Source organism: Callospermophilus lateralis, chromosome 7 (genome assembly GCF_048772815.1).
Source record: "Callospermophilus lateralis isolate mCalLat2 chromosome 7, mCalLat2.hap1, whole genome shotgun sequence".
NCBI classification, from domain to species: Eukaryota; Metazoa; Chordata; class Mammalia; order Rodentia; family Sciuridae; genus Callospermophilus; species Callospermophilus lateralis.
Window position 1 is genome coordinate 128,585,367 of NC_135311.1, and position 23,373 is coordinate 128,608,739.

Below are 23,373 nucleotides of genomic sequence, written 5' to 3' on the forward strand. Positions count from 1 at the left end.
TGCCCTCCAGGCTGTGCCACTGCCTGGTATCCTGGACTCCAGGGAGGTAGACAGAACCTCAGGGACGCTCTGCAGAGGACCTTCCTCCCCCTGGCAGGAGTGTCACCTGGAAAGTGTCTCAGACAGAAGAGGCCCGGCCCCTCCCCAGGACTCCAGACAGGGGCACATGCATGTTCCTCCTGCCAACGCCCCAGGTTGAGGGTCTGGAATCGGGGACCAGGAATCCCAGTCCAGCTTCTCCCCTCCAGGCCACCCCAAGCTCCAGAGACAGGGAGGGCAGCCCCCCAGCCACACCGTGGGGACCTGGCGTCCACACAGACTAAGAGACGTGCTGTGGGGCCAGCCGGAGGGCCTGAGCGTGATCCCGGCTCCCCTCACTCAGGACCTGTCGACAGGGGGCTTTCCTCATGCCGCAGTCTCCTCACCTGCGTGGTGGGCGCACCCACCTCCCGACGGTGCGGGCTGAAACCGCACGCTTCTGCGAACCGCTCAGAGCCGTGTGGGCCTGTGCTGTTATTTTTAATTTGTTCTAAAATCCCAAATGAAATGAGAGAACACTGAGCCGTGGTCCAGTGTCCCACCAACAAAAGACCCTTCTACCACCCGTCACACTCCTCACCTGCTAACGCCCCACGAACCTTATCACCCTAAAAACCAAGTCCTCAGCACCGAGTGGGACACTGACCCACCAGAGCCAATCTGGGGCCAGGCACGTCCCCTCTGCACAGGGTCTGGTGGGTCCCTTCATAGCTGCTGGGACTCAGGGGACTTGCTAACTCGGCCAACAGCGGGCAGGTGTGGACCAGGCTGAGACCTGAACCCCCACCACAGGTCAGGCCCGTGAGTGGCCACACAGGCTCACCCTGTCGAAGCCGGTCCACACCCGTGCCATGCTGATCTTGAGATGGGGGCTCCCTCCTGGCTCCGGGGCCTGGAGAGTCAGGCCCCACAGAGGCTGCCCTGCCAGCTCCCCCGTCCCTGGGCACAGGGGCTGATGACCACAGGCTCAGCTCACTGCTGCCTGGTGATGAGACCCCCAGAGAAATCAGGGATAGGGCTCCATCCTGCCCTCCAGCCACAGGCCCAAAGGCTGGTATGAGAACTCACCCCAGAGCCAAGCGAGACGCCTCACAAAAGTGAACTCTCTTGGTGTCATTATCACCATTAGTACTAGCAATATTGTCCCTGTCCCCAGAGCCATGGAAGTAGAAAGTGTTCATGAAAGAAGTCGGTGTGCTTACGTTCGTGTTGGGGACAGGGGTGTGTGTGTGTGTGTGTGTGTGCGTGCGCGTGCGCGTACTGGTGGGAGGAAACTTGGGTGAGATAATAACCCATTATACACACTAATGACAGTGGTAAATCAAATAATAAAAGCTGACACCTGCCGGGCGCGGTGGCACACGCCTGTGATCCCTGCAGCTCAGGAGGCTGAGGCAGGAGGATCACAAGTTTAAAGCCGGCCTCAGCAACTTAGGGAGACCCTGTCTCTAAATAAAACACAAAATAAAAAGGCTGGGGTGTGACTCGGTGGTCAAGCACCTCTGCGTTCAGTCCCTCCGGGGGCTCAGTGTGCCGGCCCTGTGCTGTCCCCTCCCCCCCCCACCCCCCGCAGCAAACCCCAGGAGGCCAGGCCAGGCAGGGTCCTTCCTTCAGGTGGAGAGGACATGGTGACTCAAGGCCCCAGCGCACCAGCGGCAGAGCTGGGTCCCACCCATTTAATGGGCTCATCCTGAGATTCGGGAAGGAGCAGCGGAAGGGAGGGCTGTTCAGCCTCATCCCTGGAGCCCCCTCCCCTGGGAGGGGACGTCCCATCCCTGAGGAGGATGACCATAGGGACCTGGTGGGCTAGCCCAGGGTCACCCTGGAGGCCCAATGGGACCTGGGGCCTTGGCCACAGTGGGGGCTGCTGTGCCCCCATGTGACTGTGACACACAGTGGCTCGGCCCCGAGCAGATCCTGGGGAGGCCACGCGGCCGGGAAGGTGGACGACCCTGATGGCCTGGCTGGCCTTCCTGGCTCTGTCTCCTGGTCGCCGCGTCTCAGGCAGCCCTGGGCCTGGCCTGGGCAGGTCCCTGAGGTCTCAGAGCCGGTGCAGTGGTCCCCAGGGTCTGAAGTGTCCAGACTGTTGCGAGGCCGGCCACCCTGCCTGCAGCTGCGGGGGGCCTTGGGCAGCCCCTTCACCTCTCTGGGCCTCCACTCTCTTGGATCTTGTGACGCTGAGACTCTGACTCTCGGCCTCCCCCGGCTCCCGGAGGGATGGCTCCGGTCCGTCACTCACCCCGTGCGCCGGGTACGTGAGCCAGCCCCAGTCCCCGTGGATGGTCGCCGTGTCCAGCAAGTTCACTGTAAGACAGGAGACAGGAGGCGTCAGGTCCCTGTGGCCCTCCCCCCAGCCCCCAGCAGAGGCGCACACGGGCCAGTCCAGGCCCCTCCCCGGAGGCCTCCTGGAGAAAGCCACCTGCCAAACTCCCGATGTCCCAGGGGCCAGGGATCCCGGCTGGTGGCCAGGAGGTGGCTCAGGAGGCCAGCCACGGAGCCTGGGAGCCACGGGGAAGGCCCTCCTCCTCCAAGGCTCAGCCTCCTCCTCTGTTAAATGTGGGTGGCAGTGGCTCCTGTCTCATGGGGCGTTTGTGAGGATGGCCCGACACAGGGTCACGGTGGCATCAAACCATCACTCTGTGAAGTCAGAAGTCCCCCTTGGGGACAGCTTCATGATCGCCAGTGTCCCCCAGGAAGGGGCCTGGCATCTCCTGCGCCCCTGAGCACGGTGACGTGGGGGACCTAGGAGGCGTGGCCTCTCCGTGTGCACCTACTGTGTGCTCCGCGAGGGAGCTGTGGGCCCGTCGGAGACCTCGCGGAGGAGGACTGTGCTTCCCATTTTATGGATGAAACATCCGACCCAGGACCTGGCCCAGGCCCCCAGGTGCAGGGGTGGCCTCCAGAACCTCTCCTCGCCCTACCACACCACACCCCTGGGAGCCGCCCAGCCAGAGGGAGCCCCAGTGTGGACGGAGCTCAGACCCAAAGGGCAGGCCCCCTCTAAGGCCCTGTGCCCAGGGCACAGTTTCAACAAGGGAAAGGGCCCACCTCTGGGCGCCTTGTGACAACCCAGCCACTTATTAGCAAGTAGCCTTCCCTCCTTTCACCCTCAATTTCCTTATCTGTAAATGGGTTAACAATGCCTAAAGGTTAAGAAGCCATCTGTAGCTGGGCACGGTGGCACGTGCCTGAAATCCCAGCGGCTCAGGAGGCTGTGGCAGGAGGATCATGAGTTCGAGGCAGCCTCTAACTTAGGGGCCTCTAAGCAACTTAGCGAGACCCTGTCGCAAATAAAAAATCAAAAGGGCAGGGCTGGGGTGGTAGAGCGCTTGCCTAGCATGAGTGAGGCACTGGGATCGATTCTCAGGATCACATATAAAGAAATTAAAGGTCAAATTAGAATTAAAAATAAATAATTTTTTAAAAAAAGAAATTAAAGGTCCATCAACAACTAAAAACATATTTAATAAATAAATAAATAAGGCAGGGGGTGTGGCTCAGTAGCTAAGAGTCCCTGGGTTTAATTATACACACACACACACACACACACACACACACATATACACCCCGTCTGTGAAGGTTGGAGCCAGTGCCTGACACAAGCCGGTCCTTCTCGGGGCTAATTTCCTTTCTACAAGTCCTGCCCCCCTGTCCTCTCTCCATGTCCCTTGTGCCTATTCACTCACTTATGCAGAAAAAGGGACACAAAACTGGAAACCGAGGATGGATCCCAGCTCTGCTCTGTCTGCTGTGTGTCCTCAGGTAAGTCCCTTCACCTCTCTGGGCCCTACTTCCTTTTGGTCTAGTTGGTGACGGTCAGGAGAGGGCATCTGGCTCCAGTCTTAACACCTTCCCAGTTTCAGGACTTCCATGAATCTCTTCTCCAACAGCCATGGGCTGCCAGCCACCCTAATCAGGAGCTTGGGCAGGTCACAGAGGGTTAACACCGGAGCCTCTTGGAACTTGGCGGCAGGGGAGCCTGGGATTTGCATAGCTGGAGCCTACACCTCAAAGGTGGAGACAAGTGTCCTCAGGAACTGTTGAGTGACAAGCTCTTGTTTGCTGATTTCCTTCTTCCTCTCACCTTCCCACCCCATGGTCAGGGATCCTGGAGAGGGGACTGGCCGACGAGAGGGGGCCTCGATGCTCCTCCCCGCACCCCCAGAGGCTGGGGGATCAGGGGATGAAGCCAGTGTCCAAAGGGGTCTCCCCTCCCCAAGCCGGCCCCACACCAGGGGCACAGGCAGGAGAAGGCTTCCGCCTCCTCCCTCCCTCACTCCCTCGCAGGCAATGTGGAGAAAACTGGGTCAGGCAGCTCCCTCCTCCCGCTGGCTGTGGGAGGGGGAGGGGGCCGCACTGCAGTCTCCCCCAGACCAGCAGGGCCCAGTTTGGAGAGAGGGTGGGACGGGGACACCTATGGACACCCCCCACACACACACACACACACCCGCATCCAGACCCTTCTCCTGGCAGGGAATGGATTCAGCTCTAAGGAGCCTCTACCTTGGAGCAACCGGAATGAATATCCACCACCCGGGTCCTCCCCCTCGGCACACCCTGACTTCAGGGCCACCTTCTAGGTCCCTCTCTCCTCTAGGAAGCGCCACCCCCTTAGTGGCTGATTCTCAACCAACCAGCCCAGAGGCTTGGAAAATCCAGATAAGTCAAAAGTCAATTCCGTGGGATTCAGAAAGGACTCTAGAATCCCAGAGCTGTGGGTCTCGATTCTCTCTAGGCCCTTCTCTGTCCCCTGCCCCTCCTCTCCCTCCAGTCCTCCTGCACTGCCTCACCTCCTGCCCCTGGCCACAGGTGAGGCTGCAGAACACTTCTCAGGACCCACCAGAGGCTTGATGGAATCCAGTGCACTCGCCTGGCCAGAGCCCGAGTCCCCCTGGAGACAGAGACCTTCAGCCACCGCAGTTGTCCCCTCTCCTGTTTCTTGCACTGTGCAAGAAGTCAACTGACCCCCCGCCGGCCTGCGTCCCCACTTGCAAAACGGAGGCCCAGACCCCGTGGTCTCCCAGGGCCCTGCAGAGAAGCGGCTCCAGACCCCTCCAGGCCTCAGTTTCCTCATGTGCAAGATGCCCACGGGCACCCCTCCTGGGCTTGCCAGGCCGGGCAGTTCTAGGGGGACCAAACGGTCCTTCTCCTGCTCTGAGCAGCACAGATGATTCCTAAGCCGCGCTGTTGACGGTGGAAGGCATTATGCGATTTCTTTTTCTCTCCAGCGCCGTCACCTTCCTCCATTCCATTTCGCTGAGACTAATACTTAAATTGATTTACATTCCCTGAGGACACAGCGCATGATCGTGAGGCTGGAGAATTCAGGTGGCCAGGGGATGTCAGCCAGGATGCAGACACCTTGGAGATCACCCCAAAGTGGCGGATAATCCACTCCCAAGAGCACTAAGGGGCCTGAGGCTGGGGCCTGGGGACACCTCTGCAGGGGCAGGGCCCTTCCCTGGCCCACGGCCGCACAGCAGGGCCACTGTGAGGAGCCTGGTGCCAGGTGCTTGGCCAGCTGGTCCACCCTCGCCTCTGCTGGACCCTGGGTGGGAACAGTCTCCTCCCTGGGTTCCAGTGCTCTCCCTAGCCTGCTGGGGTTCTGGTCAGTCCAGGGACAATGCCAGGAAAACTCCTGATGTCCCAGGTCGGATCAAGCCCCAGGGCTCCATCAGAGGCTGTCTCCCTTGGGTGTGTGACCCCTGCCCAGCTGCGGGCACTCTGCTGTGTGGAGCAGATGGCCATGAACTCTGGCCTTGGATGATCCTCCCCACAGCCGCCTTCTCCCAGACCTGCCACTTCTCCAACCTGCTCCTCTCCTGTCCTCCGCATGGGGACCTGGGAGAGTCTCCAGGGGGGCTCTGGGGCTGGCGGCCTGTGATTCTGGGAAGTGCCGGCTTCTCCCCGGAGGGAGGGTTGAGGCCAAGAGCTGGGGTGCACCACCGGCTCCCAGAGCCTGCTGTGGGCCTCTCAGAATCCCCACCCCAACCCTGGGTCATCTCAGGCCATAGCACTGAGGGACCCCAGGCCCCCAGCTCCCCAATTCTGTCCTCTTCCCTACTCACTGAGCAACCCCAGTCACTGCCCCCAGCCAGCCCTGCCCTGTCCTGGCCTGTCCTGGCACCTCACCTCTACTACTGCAGTGGCCCCTGCTCTCCTGGACCCAGCTTCCTAGAGGACTTTCTCTAGGTGACAGTGTCTGTGCACATGCATTTCAGGGGGCACTAATGCCCCTGGAGGGTCTGCCCGTGATATGTTCATGCACAGATGTCACGTATGTTCGTGTGTAAACGTGTGTGGACACGTCTGCACATGTGAACCGGCCGCATCGCTGCGTGTAGGGGGCTGTCCCGTGTGGGGTTGTCCACGTGTGTGTCTGTGGCCAGGGTCCATGTGCGTGCGTCCTGCGGGGCCAGGCGGGATTCCGTGTGCTGTCTGCATGTGACAGTGGCTCTGTGGCCCGAGTGTGTACGAGCAGTGCTGGCTCTGGAGGTCTGTCCTGCCTGGACCAGAGCCCAGCTCCAGCCCCCAGACATCAGTACCACGGCCCTCCATCAGTGCCAGGTCCTGTGTCCCCTGGGCAGTGCTGTGCAGCACAGGGGACGGGGCCAGGGAAGCAGGACCCGCTGGCACCGTGGGCTGCACCTGGACTGTCTAGTGGGGCTGAGGGGAGGGGGAGCCCTGGCTGCCCCCTCTCAGCTCTTCTTGTCCCTCCTCCCACCAGAAGTCACCTCCTGGATCCTTTTGGTCACACTCATACACCCCCACCTCCTAACTCGCCCCTACCCTCCTCCTCCAGGCCTCGGAGTGACAGGGCCACCCTGGCTTTGACCCAGACGAGACCCTGCCTCAGTCTCTCTGCCCCCAGCCCTCGTTCCATGGTCCTGACAAGGCGGCTCCTCCTGAGGCTGCCTCTCCTGCTGCTGCAGCCACTGCTGTCCCCTCTCCCCACTCGCCAGCCCTTGCCCTGCTCCCAAGGCTCATTTGCAGCCCCTTATTCCTGCGTCCCCAGCGCCCCAACCTGTTCTCTGGTCCTTCTCAGTTCGTGGTCCCCAGCTTCTGATGCCATTCCCAGCCCCCTTTCCTTCAGCCCTCTGAACCTTGACCCCCATTCCTGTCCCTCTGTCCCCCAGTGCTTGGCACTCTGTTCTGTCCTGTCCCCAGCCCCAGCCCCTGCCTTCTCTGTCCCCTCTCTCCTCATACCCTTTCCTGCTTTCTGTCCAATCCTGCACCTTGTCCCCATGTCCCATCCTCAGTTCTCTGTCCCCAGATCTGCATCCCTCAATCCTGTCCCAGCGCCCGGTTCCTCGGTCCTGCCCCCTGTCTTATCCCTCGGTCCCGACCCCTGTGCCTTGGTCCCCCCGTCCTCAAGCCCGCGGGTCCCCATCCCCACCGCCCTGTCCCTCCGCCCCAGTCTCTGCCCCCTACCCCTGCCCGCCCGGCCGAGGGCTCCGGCGCTCGGAGCTCGGGGTCGCGGCCAAGGAAGTTGAGCCGCAGGCAGCGCGCGCCGCGCCCCCGCCCCCGCCCCGCCGCCGCCGCTCACCTTCGCCGCGCGCCGCGGACACGCAGGTGGCCGCCGCCGCCGCGGCCGTGACGACCCAGAGCGCGGGGGGCAGGCGGCCCCGGGCGGGGGCCATGGCGGGCGGCGCCGCGCACCCTCGGGCTCGGCGGCGGCGGCGCGCTCCTCGTCCCGCACCGGCCCCGGCGCCCGGCGCACACCCGGCTCAGCCGCACGCGGGCACCCGCGCCCGCCGCCGCCGCCGCCGCCGCCCCGGGCGGGGGCCGGCCCGTCACGGCGTCGAGCCAATCAGCACCGAGGCGGGGGGGGACGCGGGGCCCCGCGGACACCGGCCCGGCCCCGCCGCCGCACGTGCGCACGCTCGCACCTTGGCGCGCCCCCGCGCCCGCCGGCCCCACGTGGACCGAGCAGACAGGACATCCGCGACACCGGGCCCCAGACCCGGGGGATGGCCCCTGAGGACATCCGCCAGCACTCCCCCCCACCACGCAGGAGCCTCAGACACTCCGAGTGCCTGGCGAGGTGACAGCAGGCACACGCTAGTTCCCGGGCAGAGGCGCAGAGGCTTGGGCCAGAGAGAAAGTCCAAGGCACTTTTAGTTTAAAAGAAAAAAAAGAAAAAAAAAAACCCTCCCGCCCCAACCAAAGGACTAGACAGCGGCCCCCCTGGTTTATGGAGGCCTGAGTGGGTGGTGGCCTAAGGCACCAGACAGACAAGCTTTTAAATCCTGGCTGTGTGACCTTGGGCAAATTTCTTAACCTCTCTGAGCCTCAACTTCCATGTGTGTAAAGCTGGAATAACAGTGCCCAGTCCTGGGGCAGTTTTGAGAATTAAATTAAAAGGTTCGGGTAAGTCCCTGGTGCACTGCCAGGCACCTAGCCAAGTGCCCAGCAATGGCATCTGCTCTCTAGTGCCCAGACCTTCCACACCTCCAGTTCCGTCCCAGGAGCAGGGGTCTCATCCCGGACAGGCTTTGTGGTAGGGTGGGGAGATGGTGGCAGGGATATAGGGCTCCCCCCTGGGCTGAACTTGCCATCCCCAAGTCCCCATGCAGCCAGAGGGCCCAGCAGTCCAATCAGCAGGGAGCAGAGCTGCAGCCTCCCTCCGGCCTCCGACTTCTGACTGGCCCAGCCTTGTTCAGCCCTCTGCCTTCACTCCCAGCTCCTGTGTCATCATGGGAAGACTTGGGGACCATGACTGGAGGTCCCAAGAATGATAAAGACCATTTGGGGAGCATGTGCCGGGTGCCAGACGTCTTAGTAGCTTTATGCACTTGTCTAGCTTAAACCTCAGCCGGCCTGCAGGGAGGGGCCCATAAGGACACTGGCACTGAGAAAGGCTGTCACTCACTCGCTGAAGGTCACACAGTGGGCCAGGTGCTGGCGAGCTGTCAGCCCAGGTCCACTGACTCCAAAGCCCGTGGCTTCCCTCTGTGTCTTTCTTCCCACGGAAACAAGGACGGCAGCTCCATTCCAGAGCCTCTTCCTTACAGCTCAGACCGACCACCTTCAAAATGCAGTGAGCCTCCTGTCACCAGAGGCATCCAAGCAGATGCCAGCCAGAGGTTGTTCACAGATGCTGTGACAGGGCAGAGGGGAAGAGGAGCTGATTCCACTAGATCCAGAGTGACACAGTCAAATGCCCACGTGAAACAGGTGGGTGCCCTCCTGCAGCCGGCAGGGAGGTCGCAGCTCCAGCCGACACTGCCCGTGGCCGCGTGAGCCCAGTTTTCTGCACCTTCAAGAGCAGTCGTGTATCTAGAGCTTTATGGGGCGTCTCCTGACTTTTAAACTTAATAGCTAATGCAGACTTGCTTTCTTTCTTTCTGTTTTCCAGTATGGAGGGGCAGAACCCCGGGGCAGGGTGGGGGGCTCTACTACCCAGTGATCTCCCCAGCCCTTTTGAAAATTTTATTTTGAGACAGGGTCTGGCTAAGTTGCCCAGGTTGGCCTTGAACTTGTGATCCTCCTGCCTCTGCCTCCTGAGAAGCTGAGGTTACAGGTGTGTGCACTGGCCCGGGCCTCATGGGGGCTCCAGGCCCAGTGGAGTAGTGGAAGGAGTGGCCTCAGCCCATGGGCCCCCAGGCTGCACATCAAGACTCCTCAAATGAAAGAGGCGGTGGCTGGGAAGTCACTCCTGGAGCATCAGGAACATCTCAGACAGTGTGAAGGTCACGGTCATAAGTGCCTGTGGGTGTCCCCTACCCCAGCCACAGGGAGAAGCCAGTGAACACAGATCCTATAGAAATGGGTGTGGCCCTTCCCCTCCTCCTCTCAGGAGTGAGAGCCTGGGCAGGGCCAGGACTGAGGGGCTGGAAGCCCCGAGAGGGGCCAGAGTGGGATTTGTGATAAACCACTGGATTCTGAGCAGGGTGGCCAGGGTGCACAGCAAGGGGCTGGCTGGGTCTTCCTGCTGCACATGAGGCCCTGGGAAGATTTGTTGAGTGACTAAGTAACCCATGAACAGACATCAGAGAGGCCCCCACCCCACTGACCAGGGACACAGGGCTGGTGTTGCTGGAGCGCTTCCTGGGTTTCTGGACGGCTCTTTGTTTAGGTTGCCCTCAGGAGCGCTGGTCATATCCACCACTGGGGTTCCTCCAGGACCCTCCGAGGTATGAACCCGAAGCAGCTCATGGAGCAGGCAAGTTGGGCTGGGGATGGGCAGGGCTGGACGTGGCCTCTCAGGGCAGCCACCAAGCCAGTCCTGTGCCTGCTCCCAGGCCCTCCTACACCCACCGTTTCCCTCTGGGGTGGGGACAGGAGTGTCCAACTATTGTGGAGCCTCCGAAAACCTGTCTTCTCCCTTCACCTTTCTGAGCTTCCGTTTCCCCAGCTAGGAGCCAAGGACCGAGTCACGGGGTGTGGTGAGGTGTGAGCGGGTGTGCAGGTGGGGACGTGCTTGGCAGCCCGTGCGGAGCCCTGAGATTGGGGGCGCCGCTGTTTTAAAGGGAGAGCTCGAGCTGAGCGGCTCTGGAACCCCAGGGACAGCAGTTCAGGCACAGGCAAGAGAAGATGCGAATGATGGGGTCACCATTAAGTCCCTGCCCATCCCAGAGCCACCCTGGCCACTGCCATGAACATCTGGGTGCCCTAAGCTGCTTACTCAGAGCAGGACCTGGGCTCCCACCAAGAACCCCTAACGGACATCTCCATCCTGGCACTATGCTCCCTGCGCTCAGCGGGCAGTAGGGGCGCAGGCCACTGGCACGGAAATCTCTCCCCCGCACCTCCACCCCCCGACCCCCGCTGGCTGGAGGACAGAGCCGGCAGGGGAGAGCTCTCAGAAGAACCTGGATTCGTAACACAGGGCCCATAAGGCCCAGTGGGTTTGCCCCCCAGGGCCTCGGTTTGCCCATTGATAACAGCCTGCAGTGGGCGTGGGACCAGGGGTGGCTGCTGGGTCCTGGGTAACAGACGTGCCTTTGCAAAGCTGCCGGCTAGAGGAGAGGCAGCCGGGGAAGTAGCCTATGTCCCACAGAGACTTCCACCCAGCCCTGATGCATGTGTTTAAACTTTGTCCTCCACCCTGGCATCCAGGTGGAGGTGCAAGACAGAAATACAGCCTGTGAGCCAGCGCAGCAGTGCAGGACTGTAATCCCAGGGGGGCTGAGCCAGGAGGATTGCAAGTTCAAGACCAGCCTCAGCCACTTAAGACACTGTCTCAAAATTTTTAAATAAATAAATAAAATGGATTTTGTGCATGAGGCCCTGCAACCTCCAGTATTGCAAAAAAGAAAAGAGAGAGAGAGAGAGAGAGAAAGAAATACAGTGTGTGCCACATATGTAATTTGAATTTTTCCAGTATCTTTAAAAATTAAATGTAAGAATGTATTTATTGACTGAATGAATGCTGCCTGGCACGTAATATTAATTTATTAATCACTTATTTGGCAATCATGTAGTGGGCCTGTGACACTGGGCCAGGTGCTGACCTAAGCTGGTGGACCACATACACACACACACACACACACACACACACACACACACACACACCTGGTCACTTATATAAGCACCAAAACTGTAAAATAAAATTTATAATTTAGGGAAAAAAAACTTTCTTTTTGGACTGGAGGTTGAACCCAGGGGTACTTTATCACTAAGCTACACCCCCATCCCTTATTTATTTTTATTTTGAGACAGGGCCTCACTGAGTTGCAGAGGCTGGCATTGAACTTGGGATCCTCCTGCCTCAGCCTCAGAGTCGCTGGGATTACAGGTGTGCGCCACCGCGCCTTCTGTCCAGAATATATCTAAAAATTTCTTTATAAGCATAAAATTCTGAATGTAATTTGGCCCTTTCTCAGTGGCATGGAGTCATCATATGAACAAAGTGTTATCGGCTGGCTGTGGTGAAGGACCCAGGGATGAGGTGGTGGGAACCCAGCTGTGGGCAGGAGACAGGTGCCCTCAGGGCTGGGGAGGTGGGAGACCTATTTGCCCTGCACCCAATCACCCCGGCTGCTCTGCCTTGTCTTTTCTACCTCCTCCTAAATAGCTGTCTCTAATCTATTGTGGACTTTAAAAAAAAAAGCTCAAGCAGGTAGAATGGTATGTAAAGCAGGAGTCCATGGGTTCTAAGTGAGGGACTCGGCCAGGACTAAGAATGAGGTCAGTGTCAGTGGTGGAGGCATCCTGCAGGTCCCTTCTGCCCACTCCTGGCTGTTCTCGGGATATTTGCTCTCAGGATATTCGCTCTCGGGTTGGGGGTAAGTGAGGTGTTGTCATAAATACATAAGAGGCTTATTAATGGCCGGGCATGCACAGACTAATTGCTTCCTCCTGTTTACACACAATCAATCACTCGCAGCTTTGGAGCCACTGGCAGAGCGGAGCAGGAAGATGCCCGGGTGGGGACGGGCCCAGGTGGCTCCATCCTTCAAGTTCAAGGCTGCCCTGTCCTAAAAAACAAAGCCAAAGCGTCCATCCCTCATTCCCCTGGCCGGCCGCCCTCTCCCCGTCCTGCTTCCCAGCGGTCAGCTCCCAGGCCGCCTCCTCTCTGCTCACCTGCACCCTCCCGCGTTCCAAACGCCACCAGCTGCACTTCCTCTCTGCTGGGTGCGCCTAGACCTCCCAGCCCTGTGGGTCACACCACCAGATTCTGGAGCGCCGGCCCTCTGCCCCGTCCCCGCCACACTGGCTGGTGAGCCCCCTCCGCCTCGCTCAGAGCGGCTTTAGGGCCCACATCCCTTCACCCTGCCAATATCGGAGCCCTCCTGGAGGCTGAGGCTGCTCTGCAGGTAAAGACCCACAGGTCCTGCCCAGATGGCCTGGACACTCCCTTGCTGCCCTTCTTTGCTGGCTGCGCCCTCGTCCGCCTCCTGCCTGTCACTCCCTGCTCATCCTCCGGCTCAGCTCAGGACCCGACTCCTGGGGAGGCTGCCCCGGCCACAGTCAGCTCGCTCACAAGCCTGTCCAGCTGCACGGCACCTGGCTCTGTTTGGAACCCTACCTACCCTGTGTGTGACTCGAGTCCCACTTCCCTCCTGCAAGAGCGAACCCCAACCTCTGTAAGTGCCTAGGGTCAGGGTTCGGGTTTGGCTTGCTTCCGAGGCCTGGCCCGGGCAGCGGAGGCCAGGTCCTCTCTACCACGGCTCCTGTGACTTCAGGCAATTCGCGTTCCCTCTCTGGGGTGCCACTCCGCCTGGGGGTGCCTCTGAGCCTTTCTACATCTAAGGATAACGTGACAGATATTCACCGTTCCTATTAATCTTAATAACAGTCCTTTGAAGTGAGTTCTATTCTTATCTACATTATCTCTATATAAATGAGCGTCACATGGGGGAGGGGGGACGTGACTTGGCCAGGATGTCACAGCTATTGAGTGGCAGGCTCGGATCTGCCTGGCAAGGAGCACTCAGTCACAAGACCTTGGGGCTAGGGGCACTCGGAGAGCCAAGTCCTGGACCAGGGGCTGAGTCAGCCATGGGGGAGCCACGAGTCATGTGGCTCACTGTTTGCAGGTCCCCTGGTGGGTTGGCTGACCCCAGCCCCTCAGCCTTCTGTGGGGAGCATGAGGGAGCTCAGAGGAGGCCCTGCCATGTCCAGGGGCCAGAGTTGGGCTTGACCTCTCAGCTCAGACATGGTGCAGAGCAGGGCCCTCCCTGAGCAGAGTCAGGGGACAGGGCAGCTGCTGGGCAGCAGCTGGGGACAGTCTTGAGATTTGTTGGGAGGTAACAACAAGCTTTTGCTGTGGAATCAGGCCGGATTCAAACGCAGGCCTGGCCCTCCCTCTGTGTTGCCTGGCGTTGGACGGCCGATTCACCTCTCTGCGCCTGTCCTTCCCACCTCTTTTTTGGTTCTGGGAATTGAACTTAGGCACACTTGACCACAGAGCCACATCCCCAGCCCATGCCATTTTGGGACATGGTCTCACTAATTTGCTGAGGGCCTCACTAAGTTGCTGAGACTGGCCTCAAACTTGCAATCCTTCTGCCTCAGCCTCCCAAGTTGCTGGGGTTACAGGTGAGGCCACCAAATCCAGCTACCACCCGCCCTTTAGGCGTGGGAAGATTAAAAGGACACCTGGCACAGAGTGGGCCCTTGTGGGCCCCTGCCCACCTCTCCCTGTCAGCCCTAAGACTTTCCTCAGGGAGCAGGAGGGAGCAGGCCACGGTCATTATCAGAAAGAGGAGCATCAGTCCCACTGATATTAAAACAAACAAACAAACCCACTTATCATCTTTCTGCCTCGCTAGGTGAGCCCAGTGGCTTCCTGATGGATGGGACAGCCCTCTGTGTCTGAGAGTGATTTCAAGAGACGGAGAGTGAGAGAAGGGAGGGGAGGGAGAGACAGAGAGAGAACTGGGTGAGTGTGAGAGAAAAGGAAACTTAGGGAGACACAGACCGGGTGAGGGGCTGCGAGTCCTCAGGTGAGCACCTGGTGACAGTGGCTTGTGGGAGGTGGGGTGACTGCATCCTGGAGCAGGGGAATGGTGTAGAGGCACTGGGCAACACCCCAGCGGAGCCCACGGGAGCGCCCCACAGCTCAGGCAGGGGGTAGGGGAGAGAGCCAGGGTGTGGCCAGCACCAAGTCCACCCCACCTCTACCCAGAGCCACCATCCGGACCACCACCATCCCTGCTGCCCCCACAGGAAGCCCCTGTGTGGGGCCCTGTGCTGGGTGACAGGCCACCTGCTCTTGTCGCACTCTAATCTGGGTACAGGGACTAGATGGACATGCTCCTGAAGGGTCCAGAGGGTGGAAGCTAAACAGCATGGAAAGGGACCGTGTGGGGAGAAGGCAGAGACTGCTGGGCCCAGAGAGGGACGGTGACATCTCTAAGGTTGCACAGCCAGCAGCAAATCTGGGACCAGCACCCAATCTCCTGGCTCAATTAGTCTAGAGGGAGGCCAGGCTGTGTCAGTCTTGGGGACAGGAGGGACAGGTCTGTGATGGAGGAGCAGGACTGTGGGAAATAGGCAGCCAGAGTTTGTCACTGGCCCTGGGCCGAGATGGACTGGTGCTTGCAGCGCCCCCGGGGCAGAGTCCTGCCGGGCTGCGGTGGTATCTAGGCAAATATAGTGGGCTTCTGGTGGCTCAGAGGGGGACAGCAAGGTGTCCAAGGTCACTCAGCCAGGAAGTGGGCAAGATGGGATTTGGAGCCGAGGACACCTGACTGGACAGTGTGGGACCCCGCGGCCGTGAGGACTCCTGGGGTGACTTCTTGGGAGGGAGACACAATGTAACTTAGGATCTGTGAGCCATTAGGGGCTCAGGGGTCACCTGGAAGGAGACCTGGAGAGTCCAGTGTAATTGCAATTTGTCCCAAATGCAGATTTCTTCCCTGGGAGGTGAGTGGAGGAGCGGGAGAGCCCTCTCCTGTCCCCCTGCAGAGCCCGGGCTGCTGGGGGCGAGCAGGTCGCTCTGCTCCAGGCTGTTTGGACGCAGGCCAGGGTCTTCCTGGTCTGCCCAAGGTCATTTGTTGGGGAAGAGACGCAGCCTCTCTGCCCTCGCCCCCCTCCCTGGCTAAAGCTGGGGCTAGGGGCTGGGGCGGGGCTGGAGGCCAGTGTCCCTGGTGACAGGGCGGCTGGGGGGGATGGCTCTCTGGTGACAGGTCTGTGAGGCTCATCTCCACAAGGATGCCTCTGGGGCTGCTGGTGACAGCCGCCGCCTCAGGCTGTGGGGGTGCTAAGGTGGGGACAGCCTGGCCCCCCCCGGGGGCAGGGCTCAGCCTCTGGATCCCTCACCCCACCTCCAGGCTGTCCTAGCCCAGGCTCATCTGGCAGACGCTCCATCTCCCCGCGCCCCCACAGGCTCCGGGACCCGCAGTTGGGGCAACCTTGCCTGTCACCGGCAGCCATCCCACCGTCTGGGAGAAGGCCTGCTTCCCAGCTGGGGACAGCCCTCCAGGGCGTGGTGCGCCTCTGTCCCCGGCTCTGGGTCCTGCAAGTGCTGCTCCTTCTTCTGGGGGACAGGAGAGGGCTCCCCCCGCCACCCCTGCCGCTTCCCCTTTCCAAGGGCCTCTTTCTGCTTCCTCCCCGGTGTCGGCTCCGGTCACCTCCCCTTGGAGCCCTCCTTGAACTGAAGCCTGGAGGCCAGGGTTGGGGGCCCAGCGCCCTGAGCCTGTATCGCGGTGGCGGGGTGACACGTGTTATCAGAGTCCTCCTTGGCACTGGCCACAGCGAGGCCATCTGGCCTGTGGCGCCAAACTCACCTCACGAGGCCCCTTAATCATGGAGGGTGCAGGTCCCGGGGGTGGGGATCCTGCCTCATAAGCTGTCTCCCCGGCATCCCAGGGGCTGGCCCCCCCAGTCAGACTTGGCCTGGGAGCAGCTCCCGGGCAGCCCCCCAGGACCCCCAGAATCTGCGGCTTCCTGGTGAGGTCCCCGGTAGCCAGGAATCCACAGCCCCTCTGGCTGCCCCGGCCTCTTCCTGGACCCCTGGGCTCACCCCTAAATTCCTGACCTCGCCCGCTGTGACCTCATGGCTTGGATCTGGCCTCCTGCTCCTCCTGGATCCCCACCTTCAACTCGTATCCAGCCTTCGCCCCGGGAGCCGGGATCTCAGTGGCTGTGCTGCAGCTGCTGCCTGGGTCTGGGCCCCCAAGCCGCCGGGGCCTGGCACTCTGCCTGCCCGTCCCCGCCCGGCCTGTGATCCCCCTCCTCTCCCAGCTCTGAGTGGCGGGCCATGATGAAGTCGTCTGGGAAGGAGAAAGCTAAAGCCGCAAACACACCCGTGAAATCCCGGTGACAGCCGTGACCGCTGTGGCTCCCGCCATTAAACACGGAGCTTTAACGGCCTTGAAATACACCTGGGGCACTTGTCGCCACTCCCGCTTGACAGGCGCGCACGGGGGACGCGCACACGGTGGGGATACGCACACAGTGGGGGGGACGCGCACACGATGGGGGGGATGCGCACGCGCAGGGGGGGGGGTGGAGCGAGGGGGGGTGGAGCGAGGGGGGGGGACGTGCACACGGGGGGGGGGCGCGCACCCAGGCTTGGCCGGCTCACGAGAGGGGGGGCGTTGGGGCCGGCAGCCCCCCCAGCTGAAGAGAGGGAGGGTGGGGTGCGGGGCTGGGCTCAGGTTCCTGGGCCATCTGTATCCCTGGTAGCACCCCCCCTTCCCAGGACACTCCTTGACTGTCGCAGCCCATCATCCCAGCACCTTGCAAGAGGGGCTTGGTGAGGGTCAGACTCTATTTAATGTCCCATCTCCTTTGTCCCTTAGCCCAGCCTTGGGCCTTGCAGCACGGTGCCCGCCAGCAGCTGCGGGGGGCAGAGTTGTGTCTGAGCACCTTCCAGTGAGTGGCCATCGAGGAGGATGGCCTTGGAGTTGGTCAGAGTCCCATGAAAGCCCCGGATGGGAAGCCTGGGGTCTGCTTCTGGCCTTGCCTCCCTCGCCCGGTGACCAGCACCGCCCGCCTTTGGGCATCCCTTCCCTGTAGGAAGAGTCTCCGTCCTGCCCCGGGGCATCCTGTGCCCCTGAAGCAGTGCCTGTGGTCCCCGTGGTCTGGCCAGGCACTCTGGACGCAGGGGCCTGGTGCCATCATTTCTGTCTGACAGCACCAGACACAAGAGGCACAGAGGGCCCTTGGGACGTCCTCCCAGAGTGGACTTTGAGGAAGCAATCAGGACTCTCCTTTTGTGAGGCTCCCCACCACAGTCCCGAGTGCACCCTCCCCCAGCTCTGCTGCGCTTTGCCCTCCACGCCCCTGCGCCTCCCCTGGCCCTGTCCTTGGGCTGCACTCAAGCTTCAGGTCTCCACAGCCCCCGCTGACCCCAGCCCCCTCTGGGTCAGATGCACCCTGGGAGCCGGCCAGCCCACCTTCACAGGCTGGTCCTGGAGCATGGCCCTGCTGTGGGCGCTGTGTCTTCTCCAGGAAGCTGGAGGGGCCCTGGGGCGTGTTCTCCTGCTCATCAGCTCCTCGGCACTTGGTGAGCAGGACGGGGAAGGACCCCAGGAGGGAAGGACCCCAGGGCAGCTGGAGGGCCAGGCTCTGGACAGCTCCCGGGCTTCCCGCCAGCTCCCCCAGGTCTCTGCACCCTCAAGCTCTGGGTGTCCCGGAGGCGCCCCCACCGTCAGGCTCATTGGGGATGTCCCCTAAAGTGCAAGCCAAAGCCCCTCTCCCCGTGGCCCTCTCTCGGGGTCCCGGGGCCTCCCCGGCCATCTTTGCCTCTCAGTCCGGTCCCTTCCGCCCTGCCCAGGTTCATCTGTAATGATGACAAGAAGCAACGTGTCAAGGACTTTTAAATTTCTTGAGAAGAAAACTTGTCTTCCCTCCCTGCCTGGTGGAGCTGGGAGTAAGACCAAACCCCGGGGGATCTTCTGCAGTGGAAAAGGTCAGACAGGTGGGGGGACAGTAAGGGTGGGAAGCAGGAGGCAGGGTATGGTGATGGCCCCTGTGGAACTGCCCCGTGAGAAGGGACCAGCGGCAGGTGAGTGTCCTGGAGAGGGACAGGCAGACACCACCAAGGGACACTTAAGTGCAGGCATTTGGCAAAGAGCAGGCTCAGGACAGAAGGCCAGGCCTGGGTTTTGGGGACCCCGGTGACAAGTCTGGAGAGGCAGATGGGGCAGATGGCACAAGGGGAGGAACTGTGGGCAAGTCACTTCTCAGACTCCACGTGGCTCATCTACAAAATGCGGACAATGACGGTGGCCTCCTCACGGGGTTTTCTAAGGATGCAATGAATCAGTGCAAACGCGGTGAAGGACCTGCTGTGTGGGTGTCCTGGGTTGGTGGCGTCGCGCTGGCCTTGGTGGCGGTGGAGCAGGTCAGGGTACGGCCCGTGGCCACGTTCCCACCACACTCCAGGGGAATTCTCATCTCGGTTGGCAGAGGAGGCCTGAGGGTGACAAGGACAAGGACCTGGGAGCCCACATCTGACCCCAGAACCCCGCTCAGCCCTCGGCCCCCGGCACCTTCCTGGGTTCTTGCTGATCCCTGAAAGTCCATGGTTGGTGACCCCTGGGGAGAAGGACGGTCCAGGGGCCGTGGGACGCTGGCCTGGTGGGGCTGGAGGCTGGCCCCACAAGCCAGTGGAGGGAGCCCCCACTGGTGACCGCGTGGCTGGATGTGGCTCGGGCCTTGGCTGGGGGTGGTGACCCTGCCCAGAGCCTCTGCCCCCGCTCAGTGGCCGCCCAACTGTTAGACTTCAGGGATGGCACCTGGAGAGTGTCAGCAGCCTCTAATTTGAATTTCAGGAGCTGGTGTGTGGTTCTGGGTGACGGCTCCTCGGGATGCTGGATCGCTGTCATGGGGGCGGGGGCTTCTGTCTGCGCCTCTGCCTTCCCAAGGAGGAGGAGCCGCACTCACAAGGACAGCACAGACAGGGACAGGGAGAAAGGGCTGTGGCAGGGCGGGGACACAGGAGCAGAGCCAGGGGGGACAGGGAGAGGAGGAGGAGACTGGGAAGGAGAGTCAGAGAATGAGCCGAGGCAGAGGCAGAGAACGGGGGAGGCTGGGGGAGGGGGCGGGGGGGGGGGGGAGAAAGCCAAGAGACAGACAGACGGACAGAAGCTGGCAGCCGAGCTAGACTGCGTCCTGGAGGGACAGCCTGTGCAGAGACAGGTGCAGATGCAGCCTCCAGGGAGACGGGGGAGCTGGGAGAGAGCAGGGCAGGGGGGCCAAGAGTGACCAAGGGGGACAGAGTGGGCGCAGAGGACTCGCCCAGCCAGCGGCATTTACCCAGGGCCTGCCCAGCGCCCGCCCTGGCCCTGAGTCACTGCAGGAACAGGCCAGGCCAGAGGCAGAGGTCCGTGCAGGGGGCGGGGAGAGAGCTGACGCAGGTCCACTCCCCGCATGGCCCTTCCACCCTGGCCCAGGCTTTCCTGGGGTGAGGAGTGAGGTCCACTCTGCACTGGCCTTCCACCCTGCCCCCACAACTGGGCAAAGAGGAGCTCTATGGTCCAAATCCACGGTTGGGCGTGCGAGGCGCTTCACCCTGCACACGCACAGGCGTGCACACACACACCCCTACGGTGGCTGGTAAGGAAGAGAGCCCGAGAGGGACCCAGGAGCGAGAAAGGGCTGTTCCTTTCTCTCAGCCTCAATTTCCTCCTCTGTAAGGATCAAGTATGGATGTCCACACTCTGCAGGACCCTGGGGGGAGGCCGCACCTGGGGGGAGGCCACAGGATGGTGCAGGCTCTGAGCTGGGGGACTCCCACCCGCCCCATGGAACCCAGGAGCTGAGAGCTGCTGTCCCTTGGTGCCGCAGTGTCCTCCCACACTGGGCGGCGGGGAGCCTTCAAGGCCGAGTGGGAGTCCACCAGTCTCCCGGCCCAGCTTGGGTGTCACAAGCCTGGGACTGCCCTCCGTGCTGGCACTGGGCCACGTGGGGAGCGAGTGGGAGAGAAAGCAGAGCTCCTGGAAGAGCCGCCAGCCCCTGTGGAGGGGACAGAGGGCAGCACTGCCCCATCCAGCAGCCACCAGCCACCGGCTCCCAAGTCTTGAAACACAGGCGGACTGTGTTGAGATGACCAGTTACCTGACCGGCATTTTATGCTGATTGTGTGTTAAGCTGAAAATAAGCCTCCTGCATTGGGTTAAGTAAAACACACCGTTACAATCAGTTTGCCATCCTGTCTTCCCCATTGACGTGGCTGTTGGAAGCCTCACCCTGTGGGTGGCCCGGGCTGCATTCCTGCTGGACCCCGTTGATCTGGACCCCAGAGCGCCACCGCACAGGTGGGGAGACAGAGCACAAAAGGAAAGGACCTGCTCCAGGTCTCGCGGCCAGAAAGAAGGGTCTGGAAGCCTCGGGCTCGGGTCTCGGAGACGGAGTTGGAAAACCCGCTTCTCCTCGGGTGTGACCTTGGGCAAGTCACCTCTCCAGGGCTCCCGTGCTGCACTGTCCATGGGGTGGCAGGCCCAGGAGGCTGGTCTGCCTGGCCAGAGGTGGTGGCAGTAGTCTAGCCCCGGGAAAGGACAGGGTGCGGCCAGCCTGCCAACGAGGACTCCCAGGAACGGTGCCCTTAGGCACAGCTGGCCCTGTCCTCAGGGAGAGTCAGGGCATGGTCCCCGGGTTGGGCACAGGCAGAGGTGAGCGGCTGAGCTGTGATGGGGACCAGGGTTTGACAACTTGAGAGTGAGGGACACGGCAGGGCGGAGGGCCGAGGCCAGGGAGGCGGGCAGGGTCAGGTCTCGGGGGCCTCTCTGGCTGACCAAGCCGTCGACTCCATCTCGGGCGCTGTGGGGGGCCGGCAGGCTGCGATGTGGTCAGCGCTGTCCAGGGCAGATCCCGCTGACAGTCGAGAGGCCTGTGAGACAGCTGGGGCCCCCTGGGCCTTCTCCTCCCCCGCGCTCTGCCTGTCAGTGGCCCCCAGCAGAGGGAGGGAGGGGTCGGCTCTCAGCAGACAGCCCGGGCCACGCGGGAAAGCTGAGCACAGAGCGCCTGTGGGGCCTGAGAGCCTGGGCAAGGGGCTGCCGTCTCTGTGCCTCCGTCTCCCCCTACAAAACGAGGTGGAATCCCCTCACCACAGGGGACGAGCCCCCCGGGGACAGGCCAGGACCCACGGCTTCTCTGCGCTCCCCATTCCACACGTGGGTGAAGTAGGTGGTGGGTTGTGCTGACCTCCCACTTCAGAGATGGGGAAATTGAGGCTGAGAGGGAGGTGGCCTGTCCCAGGGTGCTCAGCACCCAAGGGCCACAGCTGGTCGAGAGCGTCCATTAAGTTAGGAGATGAAGCTCTCCGGGGGACCCGGGGTGTCTCCGCAGGTGAGGAGCAAGCTCCAGCTGGACTTCAGGCCTCCTCTCACCCGCTCTGCACCCCACCCGCCCCAGGGGACGCGTCTAGAACATGGGATGGCAGGCTGGGCCGGCAGATCAGCCCTGTGCACTGACCCCTGCTGCGGCCCTGCCTGGCCCACATTCTGGAGCCTTCCTGAGGCTGCGTCCCCTCCCCGGGTCCTGGCGGGGCTCCTGTCGGGAGTCAGACCTCGGCCTTGTCCTCTTGTGCCGTCCTTGGACCGTGCTTGTTAAGGGTGGTGTCCCTGAGTTTGTCCCTCAACCCCAGCACCAGGACGGTGGCCAAGTGAGTGTGCCCCACCCGGCCACTGCCCTCCTCCCCTGACCTGCCATGCCTCAGGCTCTTTCTCAGGATTGCTCCCCCAGGATCCTTTTAAGACAGTCCCCTGCAGTGAGGTTTAACCACCACAGAGAGGCTGGAGATGGGGGTGCGGTGTGGGCGCCGAGCTCACCCCGGAAAACAAGTGTCTTCACCCCGATCGCGGATCACCGCCCCTGAGGCTGCGGACCGTGGCCAGGCCACTTGGTCCTGGGTCCCGGGTCCCAGGGTGTGCAAACTGCTTCATCCCTTCATCCCCGTCCACATGGGAAATGGCCGTCAGGGCCTGTTTGTGGTCGGATGGGTGGCCCGGGCCAGGAAGTGGGCCGAAGCCTCCCCAGCTCAGAGGAGCACAGGGTGGGCGCGCTGACCTCATTCAAAGGCATTGGGTCCAGTTATTTTACTGCTAGAGGGACCAGGGCCCAGGGAGCTGTGGGGGGCAGAAGCTGGAGGAGGTCACAGAACGGGTCACCAGGGTGCGAGCCTGTGGGGGCAGCAGTGAGGCCGGGTCTTACCAGTCTGGGATCCTCGGGGCTGGCCCTGGGTCTGACAGAGGTTAGATGCGCAGGGCGCGCTGGATGAGCAGACAGACAGGTGGACAGAGGGCAGACGGGTGCCAGGTCTCCTCCCTGTGCGCCTCTGTTCAACAACTGGTCACATCTGTCAGATGACCACATGGTCCACATAACCTGGGCCCTGATTATTCTCCACCTTTGTCCGACACTCCTCTCCCCCTTGCCCACTCTGCTCTAGCTGCCCTGGCCGTCTCGGTGCTCTCCAGGGGAGGAATATGAGGCCACGCGTGTTCCTGCCCCAGGACCCTTGCACTGCTGTTCCCTCCTCCAGGAGTGTTCTCCTTGAGATGTCCATGTGGCCACTCCCTCAAGCCATTTAGTCAGCGAGGCCTTTCCTGGCTACCCTGTCTGTCACAGTTTGGATATGGATCGAGTGTGCCAAGGTTCTGGGTCCCCAGGGTGGCAGTGTTGAGATGGCAGATCCTTTAGGAGATGGGGCCGTTGGGGGAAAGGGAATGAGGCCATGGGGCGCGGTCCCCGGAAGGCTTTGATGCCTGTCTCGTGGAGTTAGTTATGGAGAGAGCGGGCTGCCCTAAAGGGAGGCTTCTGCTTGTGGCCATCCCCTTTTCACTTGTCATGTTGTGACGCAGCCGCAGGAGCCCTGACCAGAGGCTGCACAGGTGAGGCCACCTGGGTTTGGACTCTCTGCCTCCAAAACTGTAGTTCAGTTCATCTCGTTTCTTTGTACGTAGTTTCTTTATAAATACCCGGCCTCAGGTATTC

The 23,373-nt window shown here is 61.5% G+C and overlaps 2 protein-coding genes across 4 annotated transcripts in view; both read right to left on the bottom strand.

Annotated features, from left to right (window-relative positions):
- The window catches only part of Epha8 (EPH receptor A8), a 29,251-nt gene extending 21,572 nt beyond the window's left edge, over positions 1 to 7,679 (bottom strand). The window contains 2 exon segments of the mRNA XM_076863256.2: positions 2,279 to 2,343; positions 7,586 to 7,679. Of these exon segments, the coding sequence (XP_076719371.2) occupies positions 2,279 to 2,343; positions 7,586 to 7,679 (159 nt within the window).
- A 10,649-nt stretch (positions 7,680 to 18,328) lies between these two features.
- Zbtb40 (zinc finger and BTB domain containing 40) overlaps positions 18,329 to 23,373 on the bottom strand; it is an 82,863-nt gene continuing 77,818 nt past the window's right edge. Inside the window, exons 19-20 of one of the 3 annotated variants that reach the window (XM_076861080.2) lie at positions 22,591 to 22,735; positions 18,329 to 18,853 (exon numbers count right to left, since the gene is read on the bottom strand). The gene's annotated coding sequence lies outside the window, so the exon portion shown is untranslated. The remainder of the gene's footprint in view (positions 18,854 to 22,590; positions 22,736 to 23,373) is intronic. The other 2 variants (XM_077109970.1, XM_077109969.1) reach the window with 2 other exon arrangements.